Here is a 20,185-nt window from a genome sequence, read left to right as displayed (position 1 = left end):
AACTTCAGAATGAATGGCAGTGAGTTGTGTTTAGTGAAGCAAGCACATTCTGCCTTGGTGAGTGGCTTGGTGGCTAAGTGTCAGACTACAAATACAAACAGTTTCAATCTTCGGTTGGTCTTAGAAATTTTTCTGAAATTTATTGGTTCTTTCGACTCTTGCAGTTACTTGTGTACGTGAAAAAATGACGAGTTCCACTATGGTTAAGTTCATGTTAAATGGTAGGTCTCCCTTTAATTAACTGGCTAAGTATCCCCTGTGAATGTTATAATGTACAGATATAGAAGATATAGAACAACTTGGGTATTTATGCTTAGAGCAAGATACAAAAATAAAAAAGAAATTATGTGCATAATTGACCACTTTGCACATAGTATTTTCAGAACACATCTTTCTTAAGTGTTAGATTATGTGGAGAAGATGAGCTCATACAGTTCACACATATTTACCTTCAAGTAATCATCAACAGAAGAAAAAATACATTTCATTACGGTATTTGTAAGAGTAATAGTTTTATTCCTAATTGTTGGGGTAATTTGTTGAATATTAGCCTGCCCATATTTATCAACCCATCATGACCTTCAGCTCAATCTTTGGCTCACCACACGAATTTTTGCCTTTAGAATTTGATCATATGGCTCTCACTTCATTATTTTTATCAGTCTTTTTTACACAAGGAAAAAGGAGTGTTTATATCACACAAGAGCCCCACAATACTGAACGCAGAGCAGAGACTACTCATATTTTTAGCAGTACTCTCTATGGTACTCCCACTGAAGTGTACAATTACTCAATGCACCCGAAAGTTTTGTATTTGTTACTTGTTCAGTTTCTTTGTCATCAATTTCAAGGTGTTTCTAGAGTGTAGAATGGTTTCTGTGTGGATATGAGAGTATATGTGCTGTATTGCTTGTGTTTAGCAACAACTGATTCTTGTGCAGCCAGAACAGCAGCCTTTTGGTTCTGTCATTAGTGTTGTACATCAATGGCAGAGCTGATTCAGAGCAGAAGAGAAAATATGTGTCCTCTGTAAACAATGGAGTAGAAGTATTTGACATGTTTAATAGAAGGTCACTGATGGAAATTATGAATAGGAGAGGTCCCGGTACTGAGCCTTGTGAGATTTCACAACTGTCAGGGCTCAGTCAATTTTTTGATGTCTGGATATGAGATTTTGGTTTTAACTCTTTGCTTTCAAATGTTAATACATGACTGAGACCATCTGTTACACCTATGATACCACATCGTTCTAGCTTCAGAAGCAACAGTGAGTAATTAATGAGATCAAAAGCTTTACTTGGGTCACTGAAAGGTTCAGAGGAAAAATCAATTTCACTGATGGATTTAAGAATGTGGTCACTGAAACTGAAAAGTGCACCATTAAAAACCCTGTTTTTATAAAATCCAAACAGGTGTTTGGTGAGTTATTCCATTTTATCAAGAAATATGGTTTTGTCTACCCTCAGCTTCAAAGTAGGCAAGTCCCTTTCATGCTGAGGTCTTGAGTGACAGGACTTTCCTTTCTAACCCTCTCCAAGCTGCCCCCTCCCCCTCGAAAGCTAAATAGTGAGTGCATATTGGAGGGGGGCTGTTTACATAGGGGTGTGATAATTTCCACAGAAAAATCCTGTAATAAATAATGTAGGGTACTACCAAACTCCACACGAGTAAGATGATTTAGTTGCACTTGCTATTTTTAATACTTCTTTTTTCAGTCTCTAGAGTCAGGAAAATCGACCTGTCTGATAATAAATTTTTGTATTATTCTGCTGATACAGTGATTCCTGCCATTTAGCTGGATGTCTTCAGGTAAATCCCCTTTGCATTGATTGCAATGTCATGATAGACAACTTCCCAAAAAGCATTGCTTCTGGTTTGTCTTTTTTGTGGATTCTTTATATTCTTTTTTAAAGTATACTTGAAAATTCATGTCACATGTCTGTTTTACTACTATGTAAAGTTGTTTTTTGATTTGACTGGAGGTGATTATACCCTGGATGAGCCATCTTTTGTAATCATTGCTTCTCAAAGGCTTTTTCTATGTGCCTTATGAGGGGAAAGGCAGTGTTACAACAATGGTATAGAATAACAACTAATATTTTTGCTTTCCTGTCAATGTCCACCTCATGATAAATATTTTCCCAGGTCTCTTGCTTCAGCAGGTACTTTATTAAACTGTTGTGACCTTCAATAAATTTTCTGTGTTTTTTGTAAGGAGGTTTGTGTATGTCCATGGGGGTCTGTTTTATTTTGAGTAAGGCCCTCATGGCCAGAAAACTCATTTGGCAGATTTTGTGAACTAAGTACTGGTGTAGATATATACTTAATAAATATGTCATAAACCGAACTGCAGGAAGCTGGTGCCACTCTTGTATTCATCTTGACCATGTATGTCATACAGAATGTACTTGGCCAGTCAGCTCATGTCACTCATCTGCAAAATATATATTAAAAGCACTATACAATTTAATTCTTTTGCCTTTGTTCAAATAGAGGGTCATAATTTACTCAAATATATCATGAAGTGCTGAATAATTGCTATATAGTAGTGTCTTGTAGCAGCAGAACATAATGCTCAAGGTGTTTCTCATCATTTAGGCAGTTTGTTTTTTGAGTTCACAGGTCTGGCTATTTAGACTGACTAATACATTGAAGCACCAAGCAAACTGGTATAGGCATGCGTACAGAGATATGTAAACAGACAGAATATGGCGCTGCGCTTGGCAACGCCTATATAAGACAACAAGTGTTTGTCGCAGTTGTTAGATCAGTTACTGCTGCTACAATGACAAGTTATCAAGATTTAAGTGAGGTTGAATATGGTGTTACAGTCAGCACACAAGCGATGGGATGCAGCATCTCCAAGGTAGCGATGAAGTGGGGATTTTCCCGTACGACCATTTCATGCGTGTACCATGAATATCAGGAATCCGGTAAAATATCAAATCTCCGACATCACTGCAGCTGGAAAAAAATCCGCAAGAATGGCACCAATAATGACTGAAGAGAATCGTTTAACGTCACAGAAGTGCAACCATTCCACAAATTGCTTCACATTTCAATGCTGTGCCATCAACACGTGTCAGTGTGTGAACCATTCAACGAAACATCATCGATATGGGCTTTTGGAGCTGTCCAGTCAATATTGTCAAAAGCTTTTTCTAAGTTTACAAAGGTTATAAACATAGGTTTGCCTTTCCTTGCCCTATCTTCTAAGATAAGTTGTAAGGTCAGTATTGCCTCACACGTTGCTACATTTCCCAAAATCCAAACTGATCTTCCCTGAGGTTGGCTTCTACCAGTCTTTCCATTCTTCTGTAAAGAATTCATATTAGTACTTTGCAACCATGACTTATTAAATTAATAGTTAGACATTATTCACACCTGTCAGCAACTACTTTCTTTGGAATTGGAATTATTACATCCTTTCTGAAGGCTGAGGGTATTTTGCCTGTCTTACACATCTTGCACACCAGATGGAAGAGTTTTGTCATGGTTCGCTCTCCCAACACTATCAGTAGTTCTGATGGAACGCCGTGTACTCCAGGGGCCTTATTTCGACTTAGGTCTTTCAGTGCTCTGTCAAATTTTTCTTGGAGCATCATGTCTCCCATCTCATCTACATCTACATTTATACTCCGCAAGCCACCCAAAGGTGTGTGGTGGAGGGCATTTTACGTGCCACTGTCATTACCTCCCTTTCCTGTTCCAGTCGCGTATGGTTCGCGGGAAGAACGACTGTCTGAAAGCCTCCGTGCGCGCTCTAATCTCTCTAATTTTACATTTGTGATCTCCTCGGGAGGTATAAGAAGGGGGAAGCAATATATTCGATACCTCATCCAGAAACGCACCCTCTCGAAACCTGGCGAGCAATCTACACCGCGATGCAGAGCGCCTCTCTTGCAGAGTCTGCCACTTGAGTTTATTAAACGTCTCCGTAACGCTATCACGGTTACCAAATAACCCTGTGACGAAACGCGCCGCTCTTCTTTGGATCTTCTCTATCTCCTCCGTCAAACCGATCTGGTACGGGTCCCACACTGATGAGCAATACTCAAGTATAGGTCGAACGAGAGTTTTGTAAGCCACCTCCTTTGTTGATGGACTACATTTTCTAAGCACTCTCCCAATGAATCTCAACCTGGTACCCGCCTTACCAACAATTAATTTTATATGATCATTCCACTTCAAATCGTTCCGCACGCATACTCCCAGATATTTTACAAAAGTAACTGCTACCAGTGTTTGTTCCGCTATCATATAATCATACAATAAAGGATCCTTCTTTCTATGTATTCGCAATACATTACATTTGTCTATGTTAAGGGACAGTTGCCACTCCCTGCACCAAGTGCCTATCCGCTGCAGATCTTCCTGCATTTCGCTACAATTTTCTAATGCTGCAACTTCTCTGTATACTACAGCATCATCCGCGAAAAGCCGCATGGAACTTCCGACACTATCTAATAGGTCATTTATATATATTGTGAAAAGCAATGGTCCCATAACACTCCCCTGTGGCACACCAGAGGTTACTTTAACGTCTGTAGACGTATCTCCATTGATAACAATATGCTGTGTTCTGTTTGCTAAAAACTCTTCAATCCAGCCACACAGCTGGTCTGATATTCCGTAGGCTCTTACTTTGTTTATCAGGCGACAGTGCGGAACTGTATCGAACGCCTTCCGGAAGTCAAGAAAAATAGCATCTACCTGGGAGCCTGTATCTAATATTTTCTGGGTCTCATGAACAAATAAAGCGAGTTGGGTCTCAAACGATCGCTGTTTCCGGAATCCATGTTGATTCCTACATAGTAGATTCTGGGTTTCCAAAAACGACATGATTCTCGAGCAAAAAACATGTTCTAAAATTCTACAACAGATCGACATCAGAGATATAGGTCTATAGTTTTGCGCAACTGCTCGACGACCCTTCTTGAAGACTGGGACTACCTGTGCTCTTTTCCAATCATTTGGAACCCTCCGTTCCTCTAGAGACTTGCGGTACACGGCTGTTAGAAGAGGGGCAAGTTCTTTCGCGTACTCTGTGTAGAATCGAATTGGTATCCCGTCAGGTCCAGTGGACTTTCCTCTATTGAGTGATTCCAGTTGCTTTTCTATTCCTTGGACACTTATTTCGATGTCAGCCATTTTTTCGTTTGTGCGAGGATTTAGAGAAGGAATTGCAGTGCGGTCTTCCTCTGTGAAACAGCTTTGGAAAAAGGTGTTTAGTATTTCAGCTTTACGCGTGTCATCCTCTGTTTCAATGCCATCATCATCCCGGAGTGTCTGGATATGCTGTTTCGAGCCACTTACTGATTTAACGTAAGACCAGAACTTCCTAGGATTTTCTGTCAAGTCGGTACATAGAATTTTACTTTCGAATTCACTGAACGCTTCACGCATAGCCCTCCTTACGCTAACTTTGACATAGTTTAGCTTCTGTTTGTCTGAGAGGTTTTGGCTGCGTTTAAACTTGGAGTGAAGCTCTCTTTGCTTTCGCAGTAGTTTCCTAACTTTGTTGTTGTACCACGGTGGGTTTTTCCCGTCCCTCACAGTTTTACTCGGCACGTACCTGTCTAAAACGCATTTTACGATTGCCTTGAACTTTTTCCATAAACGCTCAACATTGTCAGTGTCGGAACAGAAATTTTCGTTTTGATCTGTTAGGTAGTCTGAAATCTGCCTTCTATTACTCTTGCTAAACAGATAAACCTTCCTCCCTTTTTTTATATTCCTATTAACTTCCATATTCAGGGATGCTGCAACGGCCTTATGATCACTGATTCCCTGTTCTGCACTTAAAGAGTCGAAAAGTTCGGGTCTGTTTGTTATCAGTAGGTCCAACATGTTATCTCCACGAGTCGGTTCTCTGTTTAATTGCTCGAGGTAATTTTCGGATAGTGCACTCAGTATAATGTCACTCGATGCTCTGTCCCTACCACCCGTCCTAAAAATCTGAGTGTCCCAGTCTATATCTGGTAAATTGAAATCTCCACCTAAGACTATAACATGCTGAGAAAATTTATGTGAAATGTATTCCAAATTTTCTCTCAGTTGTTCTGCCACTAATGCTGCTGAGTCGGGAGGTCGGTAAAAGGAGCCAATTATTAACCTAGTTCGGTTGTTTAGTATAACCTCCACCCATAATAATTCACAGGAACTATCCACTTCTACTTCACTACAGGATAAACTACTACTAACAGCGACGAACACTCCACCACCGGTTGCATGCAATCTATCCTTTCTAAACACCGTCTGTACCTTTGTAAAAATTTCGGCAGAATTTATCTCTGGCTTAAGCCAGCTTTCTGTACCTATAACGATTTCAGCTTCGGTGCTTTCTATCAGCGCTTGAAGTTCTGGTACTTTACCAACGCAGCTTCGACAGTTGACAATTACAATTCCGATTGCTGCTTGGTCCCCGCATGTCCTGACTTTGCCCCGCACCCGTTGAGGCTGTTGCCCTTTCTGTACTTGCCCAAGGCCATCTAACCTAAAAAACCGCCCAGCCCACGCCACACAACCCCTGCTACCCGTGTAGCCGCTTGTTGCGTGTAGTGGACTCCTGACCTATCCAGCGGAAGCCGAAACCCCACCACCCTATGGCGCAAGTCGAGGAATCTGCAGCCCACACGGTCGCAGAACCGTCTCAGCCTCTGATTCAGACCCTCCACTCGGCTCTGTACCAAAGGTCCGCAGTCAGTCCTGTTGACGATGCTGCAGATGGTGAGCTCTGCTTTCATCCCGCTAGCGAGACTGGCAGTCTTCACCAAATCAGATAGCCGCCGGAAGCCAGAGAGGATTTCCTCCGATCCATAGCGACACACATCATTGGTGCCGACATGAGCGACCACCTGCAGATGGGTGCACCCTGTACCCTTCATGGCATCCGGAAGGACCCTTTCCACATCTGGAATGACTCACCTCGGTATGCACACGGAGTGCACATTGGTTTTCTTCCCCTCTCTTGCTGCCATTTCCCTAAGGGGCCCCATTACGCGCCTGACGTTGGAGCTCCCAACTACCAGTAAGCCCACCCTCTGCGACCGCACGGATCTTGCAGACTGAGGGGCAACCTCTGGAACAGGACAAGCAGCCATGTCAGGCCGAAGATCAGTATCAGCCTGAGACAGAGCCTGAAACTGGTTCGTCAGACAAACTGGAGAGGCCTTCCGTTCAGCCCTCCGGAATGTCTTTCGCCCCCTGCCACACCTTGAGACGACCTCCCACTCTACCACAGGTGAGCGATCAGCCTCAATGCGGGCAGTATCCCGGGCAACCACAGTCGTAGTCCGATCGGGGGATGCGTGGGACGAGCTGGCCGTCCCCGACAAACCCCCATCCGGACCCCCACAGTGATGCCCATTGGCAACAGCCTCAAGCTGTGTGACCGAAGCCAACACTGCCTGAAGCTGTGAGCGAAGGGATGCCAACTCAGCCTGCATCCGAACACAGCAGTTGCAGTCCCTATCCATGCTAAAAACTGTTTTGCAAAGAACGTGTGAACTAATCTACAGAGAGCGCAAACAAATCGACAAAATTTAAACAGTTATTAAAATACAAGATTGCCTAGTAAATGCAGTAATGCTGCTACTTGCGCACTGCCGACACTGCTCGGCAGCGGAAGGAGACTAGGCGAATTTACACTATTCAGGTACTAAAACGCGATGCTACAACTCTCAAATACTATAATATGCCCGAAATTTACGAATTAAACAATGCAAATACCAAAAACACGCAAAGAAATTAAGAATTAAACTATGTAACAAATGAGTGAGCTAGGAGTATACGACTTGCTGCTGCAGCTGCTTATCCAACGGCGGCAGGGAGCACACTAACTGTGACCAACCGACACTGGCCGTTCAAAACAAAAACAGAAGACAAACGACTACGCGAATTTACACTATTCAGGTACTAAAACGCGATGCTACAACTCTCAAATACTATAATACGCCCAAAATTTATGAATTAAACAATGCAAGTACTAAAAACACGCAAAGAAATTAAGAATTAAACTATGTAACAAATGAGTGAGCTAGGAGTATACGACTTGCTGCTGCAGCTGCTTATCCAACGGTGTCCTCTTCCATTTCTACAATATTGCCTTCAAGTTCATCTACCTCATATAGATCATCTATATACTGCTTCCGCCTTCCAATTTTCCCATCTTTGCTTAGTACTGGTTCTTCATCTGAGCTCTTGACATTTATGCATCTGCTTCTCTTTTCTCCAAAAGTCTCTTTAGTTTTCCTGTATGTGGTATCTGTTTTTCTTCTGGTGAAATAACCCTCTAAATCTTTACATTTGTCCTCTAGTGATTCCTGGATAGCTATTTTGCATTTCCTGTCAATCTCATTTTTTAGACCTTAGTATTCCCTTTCACCAGCTTCATGTGCTGCATTTTTATTTTCTCGTTTCATCAATTAAATTCAGTATCTTCCGTGTTATCCAAGTATTTCTACTAGCCCTTGTTGTTCACCTGTTTGATCCACTGCTACCTTCACTATTTCATCTATTAAAGCTACCCATTTGTCTTCTACTGTATTCCTTTCCCCGCTTCTAGCCAACCGTAGCGTAATAGTGACTCAGGAACTCCCAACAGCCTCTGTTTATTTCATCTTATCTAGATCCCATCTCCTTAATTTCTTGCCTTTTTGCAGTTTCTTCAGTTTTAATCTACAGTTTGTATCCAGTAAATTGTGGTCTGAGTCTGCATCTGCCCTTGGATATGCTTTGCAATTTAAAAACTCATTCTGAACTCTCTGTCTTACCATTATGTAATCAGTCTGAAACCTTCTGGTGTCTCCATGTCTCTTCCGTGTATACAGCCTCTTTTCATGATTCTTAAACTAAGTGTTGGTGATGATTAAATTAAGCTCTTTGCAAAATATTACCAGGCTGCTTTCACTTTCATTCCTTTCCCCGAGTGCCATATATAAAGGGGATACGTTGTTAGCAGAAAACTCATCTTCGCTCATTTGTTCAAAATCTTAAATCTTCGAAAGTTCATCACAGGCTCCTTTGAAATATTGTTACAACATTGGAATCAAATACAAGAGTGTTGTTATATACCTACAGGAGCGCCATAAGGTTACCAACTACTACTTCACCTTTGAGAGGCAGACATACAAACAGATCATGTGTTTGGCCATAGGAACCAGAATGATGTCTTCCTATGCCAACCTTTTCATGGCTCACATAGAAGGGGCTGAGATCCATAACACAAGCCTTCAGCCCCTGGTTTGGCTTAGGTATACTGGTGACATTTTTTCCGCATGGACTCATGGTGAGGCCAACCTGTTAAAATTCCTGGAATCTCTGAGTACCTTCTCCCAATTAAATTTCACATGGTCCTATTCCGAATTCCATGCTGCTGTCCTTGATGTTGATCTCGTCCTCAATGAGGACGTGCTTCTGTCCACATAAAACGTACTAACAAACAACAGTACTTACATTTTGACAGTTGCCATCCTTTCCATGTCAAACATTCTCTCTATACAGCCTTGCCATTCAACGCAAATGTATTTGTTTGAATGCAGACTCTTTACAGCATTACACCACCATTCTCACCTCAGCCTTCACTGGAGGTAATTACCCCACCAGCCTAATTCAAAAGCAGGTTTCCCTGGCCATCACATCAAATCGTAGTACTGCTGAGCCCTCCAAAAACCAATTTCGGAGCACACCACTTGTCACTCAGTGTTATCCTGGTCTTGAATGTATTAATGAGCTACCTTGACAAGGCCATGACTTCCTAAAATCATGCCCTGATATGAGATCCATTCTGTCTGAGATTTTGTCCACCACACCTAGAATAGCTTTTCATCCCCACCCCCCCACCCCCCACCCCCCACCCCCCTCCGGTCTCCACAATATCCTTGTCAGATCCTATGTTCCCTCTGCACTCTTCTCCCTACCCTATGGCTCCTATCCCTGTGATCATACCTGCTGCAAGACTTACCCTATGCATCCTCCTACCATCACCTATACCTGCCATGTAACTGTCAAAACGTATACTATCAAAGGGAGAGCCACCTGTGAAACGCCACGTCATGTACCAGCTGTTATATAAACACTGTATGGACTTTTAGATCAGCTTGACTACCACCAAGTTATCAGTTAGGATGAATGGGCATAGGCAGAGGATATTTACCAGCAACACACAATATCCTGTTGCAAAGCATGCTCTGTAACATGAAAGCACTGACCTTGGTACCTTTTTCACCACACACGCCATGTGGATTCTTCCCCCCAGACACCATTTTGTCAGAACTCCATAGATGGGAACTAATGTCCTTGGTTCTCGCCATCCACCTGGCCTTAGTTTATGCTAATTTCTTCCGTCTCAGCATTTCTTCGCAGTAACTACTCCTTTCATCACTCTGCTTTTAGTTTTCTACATCTTTCATTTTCTGACCCATATGTTTTTTTCTGTCCTCCTTCCATCTCTCTTACATACAATGCACTCAGCTTTTCACTCATATTAACTTGGTCACAATGTTTTAGCAGTAATCTTTGTGGTGCATATTACCCTGTCTTCCACCTTTAAGCTCTCAGGTTTTCAAATCCTGTCGGATGCAGTCCCCAACAGTCAGACTTTCCTTCTCATTCCATCCAGTAAGTCTCCCCTGACCCGGGGTTCTGACTGACTTTTGCGAATTGTACCCCTTTTCCTAAACATCTCCAGTCCTTTTCCTTCACCCCTCTTCCTTACGCTTCAACCCTTCTAGCGTAAGAAGGAGCCACTGGCTCCACTGGTTCTGAAAGCTTGCATACATAAAACCATTTTTTATATGTAAGTTCTCCTGCTGCCGCTTGGAGAGTGATTTTCTTTTATCTATTCAATTACTTTATAAGGTATACAAATACATCTGTTATGTGCATTACTTTTTATTTATTATAAGGCACTTCATTAGATATATAAAAACACACATATTTGAATGCAACATTCTTTCAAAATTTCATCTAATTGCTGAAGAACTTGTGGAGTTTTAAGATGTTGAACAAACGAACATGAGGTTTCTGCTAACAACATGTTCCATTTATTGTTATATACCACTAGCGCATCTAGCAGTTCTTATATGTAGCCTATGTCTGTCTCAATGCTCATTAGAGTATTGTGTAAAAATTGAAAGTAAGTTGGTCAAGAACTTTTCCAATTTATATATATTACAAAAATATATAGCCTATGTCCATATGTCCATCCAAACATCCATTAGAGTGTGATATTAAAATTTGTAATAATTCAGTCAAGAGCTTTTTGAGATTTTCTGTAACAACATTTCCCTACACAACTGTCACACTGATTGTTTTCGTTACGAAAACATGTGGCAGTTGATCTGTCAGACTGAATGCTCTTTTTTTTTAATAGTCATATACACAAAAGCAACAACAAATCAACAACGCAACCAATTACTAAAGATAACAGAAGTATTCAGCAATGATATAAATATGGCTTTTGGAACAGGCAAATGTAAGAAAAATAGCATAGTCAAGGGAAAACACACTAAACAAGAAGATTACATATTGGATAACCACAGTGACTGCATAGAAGCGATGGAAAAAACAGATGCCTATAAATATCTAGGATACAGACAAACAATAGGAATAGATAATACAAATATTAAAGAAGAACTAAAAGAAAAATATAGACAAAGACTAACAAAAATACTGAAAACAGAATTGACAGCAAGAAACAAGACAAAAGCTATAAATACTTATGCTATACCAATATTGACCTACTCATTTGGAGTAGTGAAATGGAGTAACACAGACCTAGAAGCACTCAATACACTTACATGATCACAATGCCACAAATATAGAATACATCACATACGTTCAGCAACAGAAAGATTCACATTAAGCAGAAAGGAAGGAGGAAGGGGATTTATCGACATAAAAAACCTACATTATGGACAGGTAGACAATTTAAGAAAATTCTTTCTAGAACGAGCAGAAACTAGCAAAATATACAAAGCAATCACTTGTATAAATACATCGGCTACACCTTTGCAATTTCATAATCACTTCTACAACCCTTTAGATCACATAACATCAACAGATATGAAGAAAGCAAATAGGAAAAAGAAAACACTACATGGCAAGCACCCGTATCATCTAACACAGTCACACATTGATCAAGACGCATCCAACACATGGCTAAGAAAAGGCAATATATACAGTGAGACGGAAGGATTCATGATTGCAATACAGGATCAAACAATAATCACCAGATATTACAACAAGCATATTATTAAAGATCCCAATACCACAACAGATAAGTGCAGACTTTGCAAATAACAAATAGAAACAGTAGATCACATCACAAGTGGATGTACAATACTAGCAAATACAGAATACCCCAGAAGACATGACAATGTAGCAAAAATAATACATCAACAACTTGCCATACAACATAAACCAATAAAACAACAAGTTCCCACATACAAGTGTGCACCACAAAATGTACTGGAGAATGATGAATACAAATTATACTGGAACAGAACCATTATAACAGATAAAACAACACCACATAACAAACCTGACATCATACTCACCAATAAAAAGAAGAAATTAACACAACTAATCGAAATATCCATACCCAATACAACAAATATACAAAAGAAAACAGGAGAAAAAATTGAAAAATACATCCAGCTGGCTGAGGAAGTCAAGGACATGTGGCATCAGGATAAAGTTGACATTATACCAATTACACTATCAACTACAGGAGTCATACCACACAATATCCACCAGTACATCAACACAATACAGCTACATCCAAACGTATACATATAACTACAGAAATCTGTAATTATTGACACATTTTCAATTACCCGAAAGTTCCTAAATGCAATGTAACATATACCGTACAGTTAAAAGGAAGTCACACTTGATCAAGGTCCACATCACTTTTCATTTTTAACCAGACATAACGTCTGAGAAAGGAAAGAAATAATAATAATAATAATAATAGTAATAATAATAAACCCCGTGGAGGCCCGGGAAAAGAATCGGCCTCCGGTATGTTCTGCCAGTCGTAAAAGGTGACGAAAAGAACAAACCACTAATAGGGCTAACCCCCCTTTTAGTGTGATTAGTTGGTTCAGGACAGAACTAAAGAAGCCTCGGACAAGCGCCGTCATGGTCGGGGACGACGCTTGAACCCTATGCCCGCCCACAATGGTAACGACACTGCTAGCCAACTGGAAAATGATTTAAATCCAAATAGAGGTGTTTTGCAGGATATGCTTCCTGCAACCACCCTAGAAGGAAAACAAAGACAGAGGATGAGATGGTCAGATGAAGTTAATCGACACCTCATGTTCTGTTATTACCAAGCAACAAACCTAGGAACCAACACAACTGGATACAGATCACAAGTATACACAACATTTATTACCAGATACCCAGAATTAAAATTTTTAACAGAACAACGATTAGCTGATCAGATCCGTGTAATAATAAAAAATAACAGGATACCCCAGTCAGAATTAGAAAACATCAAACAACAAGTACAACAAATACTGGATCAAAAGAATGTGCAATCAGAAGAAGAAGAAAATACAGTAATGGACTCAAACATCCCAGAGCAAACAAACAAAGAACAACGCGCACCAATTAAACAATCAGAGGAAAACGAAATCTTAAGACAGCCACCAGAACAAGCACAAATAGAACACGAAGTGACACAGATGTTAGATATAGAAGAAAAATTTCAGCTAACATATATAGAATACAAAGACACAAATACAGACATTAGACCATTCTTGCGTAGACCACCAAATAACCCACAAGTCGAAACAACAATAAAAACTATCAACACAATCATACACAACAAAATAAATGAAAACACAACTATGGAAGAGCTACAACTACCGGTTTATATAGGAGCACTCACTACACTAAATATACACACTAAACAGAGATCAGAACCAACCAACACACAGAAGAAACCCACAAAACCAGCATGGCAACACAGGCTATAGATCAAAATAGAAAAACTGAGAAAAGACATCGGACAGCTAACACAATTTATAAGAAATGAAATCTCGGAAAAAAAACGAAAAAAGTTAGGTAAAATCTCACAACAAGAAGCGACAGAGCAATTAGACGAAAAGAAGCAGAAATTACAAGCATTAGCCAAACGACTCAGAAGATACAAAAAAAGTGAAAATAGAAGGAAACAAAACCAAACATTCAACACAAACCAAAAGAAATTTTACCAGACAATAGATAACACACACATTAAAATAAACAATCCACCAAACATAACAGACATGGAACACTTCTGGAGCAACATATGGTCAAACCCGGTACAACATAACAGGCATGCACGGTGGATACAAGCAGAAACAGACACATACAAGATGATACCACAAATGCCTGAAGTGATAATTTTGCAACATGAAGTCACCCAAGCAATTAATTCTACTCACAATTGGAAAGCCCCTGGAAATGACAAAATAGCAAATTTCTGGTTAAAGAAGTTCACCTCAACACATTCACATCTAACTAAATTATTTAACAGTTACATTGCAGACCCATACACATTCCCTGATACACTTACACACGGAATAACATATCTGAAACCTAAAGATCAAGCAGACACAGCGAACCCAGCTAAATATCGCCCCATAACATGCCTACCAACAATATACAAAATATTAACTTCAGTCATTAAACAGAAATTAATGACACATACAACACAGAACAAAATTATAAATGAAGAACAAAAAGGCTGTTGCAAAGGAGCACGAGGATGTAAAGAGCAACTGATAATAGATGCAGAGGTGACATATCAAGCTAAAACTAAACAAAGGTCGCTACACTACGCATACATTGATTACCAAAAAGCTTTTGATAGTGTACCCCACTCATGGTTACTACAAATATTGGAAATATACAAAGTAGATCCTAAATTGATACAGTTCCTAAACATAGTAATGAAAAATTGGAAAACCACACTTAATATCCAAACAAATTCAAATAATATCACATCACAGCCAATACAGATTAAGCGTGGAATATACCAAGGAGACTCATTAAGTCCTTTCTGGTTCTGCCTTGCTCTGAACCCACTATCCAACATGCTAAATAATACAAATTATGGATACAATATTACTGGAACATACCCACACAAAATCACACATTTGCTATACATGGATGATCTAAAACTACTGGCAGCAACAAATCAACAACTCAACCAATTACTAAAGATAACAGAAGGATTCAGCAATGATATAAGTATGGCTTTTGGAACAGACAAATGTAAGAAAAATAGCATAGTCAAGGGAAAACATACTAAACAAGAAGATTACATATTGGATAACCACAGCGACTGCATAGAAGCGATGGAAAAAACGGATGCCTATAAATATCTAGGATACAGGCAAAAAATAGGAATAGATAATACAAATATCAAAGAAGAACTAAAAGAAAAATATAGACAAAGACTAACAAAAATACTGAAAACAGAATTGACAGCAAGAAACAAGACAAAAGCTATAAATACCTATGCCATACCAATATTGACCTACTCATTTGGAGTAGTGAAATGGAGTAACACAGACCTAGAAGCACTCAATACACTTACACGATCACAATGCCACAAATATAGAATACATCACATACATTCAGCAACAGAAAGATTCACATTAAGCAGAAAGGAAGGAGGACGGGGATTTATCGACATAAAAAACCTATATTATGGACAGGTAGACAATTTAAGAAAATTCTTTCTAGAACGAGCAGAAACTAGCAAAATACACAAGGCAATCACTCATATAAATACATCGGCTACACCACTGCAATTTCATAACCACTTCTACAACCCTTTAGATCACATAACGTCAACAGACATGAAGAAAGTAAATTGGAAAAAGAAAACACTACATGGCAAGCACCCGTATCATCTAACACAGCCACACATCGATCAAGACGCATCCAACACATGGCTAAGAAAAGGCAATATATACAGTGAGACAGAAGGATTCATGATTGCAATACAGGATCAAACAATAAACACCAGGTATTACAGCAAGCATATTATTAAAGATCCCAATACCACAACGGATAAATGCAGACTTTGTAAACAACAAATAGAAACAGTAGATCACATCACAAGCGGATGTACAATACTATCAAATACAGAATACCCCAGAAGACGTGACAATGTCGCAAAAATAATACATCAACAGCTTGCCTTACAACATAAACTTTTAAAACAACACATTCCTACATACAAGTATACACCACAAAATGTACTGGAGAATAATGAATACAAATTATACTGGAACAGAACCATTATAACAGATAAAACAACACCACATAACAAACCTGACATCATACTCACCAATAAAAAGAAGAAATTAACATAACTAATCGAAATATCCATACCCAATACAACAAATATACAAAAGAAAACAGGAGAAAAAATTGAAAAATACATCCAACTGGCTGAGGAAGTCAAAGACATGTGGCATCAGGATAAAGTTGACATCATACCAATTATACTATCAACTACAGGAGTCATACCACACAATATCCACCAGTACATCAATGCAATACAGCTACATCCAAACATATATATACAGCTACAGAAATCCGTAATTATTGATACAAGTTCAATTACCCGAAAGTTCCTAAATGCAATATAACACATACCGTACAGTTAAAAGGAAGTGACGCTTGATCAAGGTCCGTGTCACTCCATTTTTAACCGGACTTAACGTCTGAGAAAGTGAAAGATAATAATAATAATAATAAAAGGTCAACCAAATCAGTTGAGCCATTCTCAAGTGATGATCTTTCATAACTGATTTAATTTTCAACTTATCTGGCGGATTTTCCAAGAATTTTCTTTCATACAAACCTTGTCCTGACAATAAAGAACACAACAAAAGAAAAATCCACCAAATCGGTCAAGACGTCCTCAGGTGGTGATCTTTCGTAGATGTGGCAATTGATTTTTGTTTGTATAGCTATGGCACTCCAGTAGGTATATAAAAGCATGCTTGTATTCAATGCAACTTTTTGTCAAAATTTGAAAGCAGTCGATGACAAACGTTCACATATAAAAGATTTTTAACAAATGAACATTTCCATTTTTATTTATGTAGATAATAGCATAACCATCATTTTTGGTACCAGTTCCACTTTGTGTATACATGATATGAGTGGTAATTGTTTATTTAATAGTTTAAGGGGTACAATCACAAAGCAGTTTCTATCATTAATGACCTGCATTTTCCTGAACTTTTCTAATTGTCTATTTTAAAAAAAAAGCGCCAATACACTCTGTATGAAAGCCTGAGTACACGGACTTTCCTGACTGGCCTCAACTTGCTTATTTCTTCCTTCATGCAAGCTGAAATAGTGTTGCACAAATAATTCTTGCCAAGACCCTTGAGATAAATTTCTTTAATTAGAACTAAAACATCATGACCATTTAGTGACTTCACACCAGTAGATTTGAGCATGTTCCTTAGTTCAAATAAACGAGCACCAGTTGCCACAAGATCACATGCTGTCACGTCTGTTTCAAGGTCTGCTTGGAAGCAGTATGATGATCACTGTTGTCACGTAGCAGAATCACTTTTCTTCTTGGTGTCTGACATGTTTTGAAATTCAGCAAGTGTGAAATTCAGCTGTTCTTTGTTTCCTTTGGTTATTCTGGCTTTTTTGTCCTTAATAGCCCAAAATGCCTCAACAGAACTTGCAAAGGTTGGTACATGAACTGCTATCTTAGAGGCATCTGTTGATATATTTTCCTGGGAGTATCACATTCATATTTCCCTTTTCCTTTTCATTATTTTCATATACTGTCAGATATACTTCCACAGCCTGTAACATAAACTATTTAATAATGATTATTAATATGAAAATCCTTGGCAGATGAAAACTGTGTGCCGGAAGGACTCAAATGTGGGAATTTTGCCCTTCCTGGGAAGTACTTAATTGCTTGAGCTATCCTATCATGACACACAACCCACTGTCACAGTTTTACGTCCACCATTATCTCGTTTCTACCTCCCAAACTTTACAGTAGTTTTCCTGCATATTTTGCAGGACTAGTACTTCTGGAAGAAGCGACATGGCGGAGGTGTGGATTAACCACAGCCTGGAGGATTGTTTCCAGGAGGAATTTTCATTCTGCAGCTAGTGTGTGCTGATTGAAACTTCCTGGGAGATTAAAACTATGTGCCATACTGGATATTCGAACCTGGGATCTTTGCATTTTGTGGGCAACTGCTCAGTCAACTGGGCTATCCAAGCACGGCTCATGACCTGCTCTCACAACTATACTTCCACCAATGCCTACATACATTATGGTACTAGTACTCGTGGTAGAAAGAATATTTATAAATCAGTGTACACTCTGCTGCACAGTGAAAATCCATTCTGCAAGCATCCCCTCTGCTGTAGCTAAGCTATGTCTTCACAGTATCCTCTCTTACAGGAGTACTAGTCCTGCAAGGTATGCAAGAGAACTTCTGTGAAGTTTCGAAGCTAGGATATGAGGTACTGGCAGAGCTAAAGATGTGAGGGTGGGTCATGAGTCATGCCTCGGTAGCTCAGTCAGTTGAGCACTTGTCCACAAATGGTAAAGGTCCCAAGTTCAAGTCCCAATCTGGCACACAGTTTTAATCTCCCATGAAGTTGCAAATCAGCGCCTACTCCTCTGCAGAGTGAAAATTAATGCTGAAAACAACCTCCCACTCTGTGGTTAAGCCATGTCTCCGCATTATCCTTTCTTCCAGGAATACAAGTCCTGCGAGGTATGCAGGAGAACTTCTGTGAACTTTGGAAGGTAGGAGATGAGGTGTAGGTAAAAGGAAAGCTGTGGGGTCAGGTTGTGAGCTGTGCTTGGATAGCTCTGTGGGTTGAGCACTTGGCCAAAAAAGGCAGATGCTCCTGTCCTGGCTAGGCACACAGTTTTAATCTTCCAAGAAGTTTCAGACCAGTGCACACTTCACTTCAGAGTGAAAATTTGTCCAGATTGTTAACATAAATGTATGTCAACTGACCATTTTACTACCTCTTCCTTTTGTGTATTTAGATTTGAAAATTATTAAAAGAAAATGCAAGTAATATTTTTCCCCCTCTGTTACAGAGATGAGCTTTCAAAGTTGATGCATAAACGCAAAACAGAAATTGATGTGAAGCTGCTTTTATTTGTAATACAAAAAACAGCAAATTTTGAAAGTCTTCTTGCAAGAAGGTTTACTGGTATCACATTAGAGGAGACTGATAGGCCAACTGAGAGAAGATTGTCGGAGGTTTGTAACACCCCCACTCCCTCGTTTTCTCCTTTTTTTGTTTACATTGTATTGTAGACTAAGATGTCTGTTAATCTGCCTGTCGTGATGTGATACAGAGATGGTGTAAAGCTTCACCAGTACACTGTGATAGCTGTCTAGAAGTGCCTTGCAATTCCTATTTTTACTTCCTGTATTAGAAACTTGTGAACCCTGGTGTGTGTTTGTGTGCTGGCTGAAAGACTTGAAACATGTTGGATTTCTTTCAAAACAGTGGGTTTGACCTGCTGCTAGTTTTCTGACTTTTATGTACTTGTATTTTGTAAGTATTGTTTCATCCCAACATATTGAAGCATAGGCACCAAGAGCTAATGAATTACCTGATCAGATCATGAGAGGTTATTCGTCTGAGTATGGGTAACCAAAACCCAAGAGCAGTTTTTATAGATAGTAATGGTAACCATATATGAGCAATTAAAAAGATTTCTAGCCTGATAAGTGATGTCAGGATAGGGAAAGAAGTACTTATGTATAGTGGAATGATGGAGCAAATGTTGGAATAATCGGAAAAATATATCTAGAAAATGTACAGTGAGACTGTGTGAACCATATGAGAAGATTGTTAGAAAAGAGAAAGCAAAATGATTAAGTGAAATAATGTTGACTATAGTAGGAAACAACGTTAGTAGGAAAGTTTTACAAGAAGTGCTTACCAGAGGCAAAGAGAGAGAGAAAACTCCATCATTAACATTGTTAACCATACTAAGAATATTGCAATGAATGAAGCAGATACTAAATAACTATGTACAGTTTACTTTAACTGCCAGTTGTGTGCAGTTAGGACACAGTATATACCTGATAACACGGTTGCAAAAGCAAGAAGTCATCTAAAGGGAGATAAATGTTGTTGGATATACTGTAAA

At 39.4% G+C, this 20,185-nt stretch overlaps 1 protein-coding gene across 2 annotated transcripts in view; it reads left to right on the top strand.

Moving 5' to 3' along the window:
- The window catches only part of LOC126419116 (vacuolar protein sorting-associated protein 53 homolog), a 169,111-nt gene that overhangs the window by 54,374 nt on the left and 94,552 nt on the right, over window positions 1–20,185 (top strand). For both annotated transcript variants that reach the window (XM_050086213.1, XM_050086214.1), the window contains exon 7: window positions 19,118–19,283. In XM_050086213.1, the coding sequence (XP_049942170.1) occupies window positions 19,118–19,283 (166 nt within the window). The remainder of the gene's footprint in view (window positions 1–19,117; window positions 19,284–20,185) is intronic.

The sequence above is a fragment of the Schistocerca serialis genome, chromosome 9 (assembly GCF_023864345.2).
Source record: "Schistocerca serialis cubense isolate TAMUIC-IGC-003099 chromosome 9, iqSchSeri2.2, whole genome shotgun sequence".
Taxonomy (NCBI): Eukaryota; Metazoa; Arthropoda; class Insecta; order Orthoptera; family Acrididae; genus Schistocerca; species Schistocerca serialis.
Note: the sequence above shows the minus strand (reverse complement) of the source record. Positions and strands in the feature narration are given on the sequence as shown.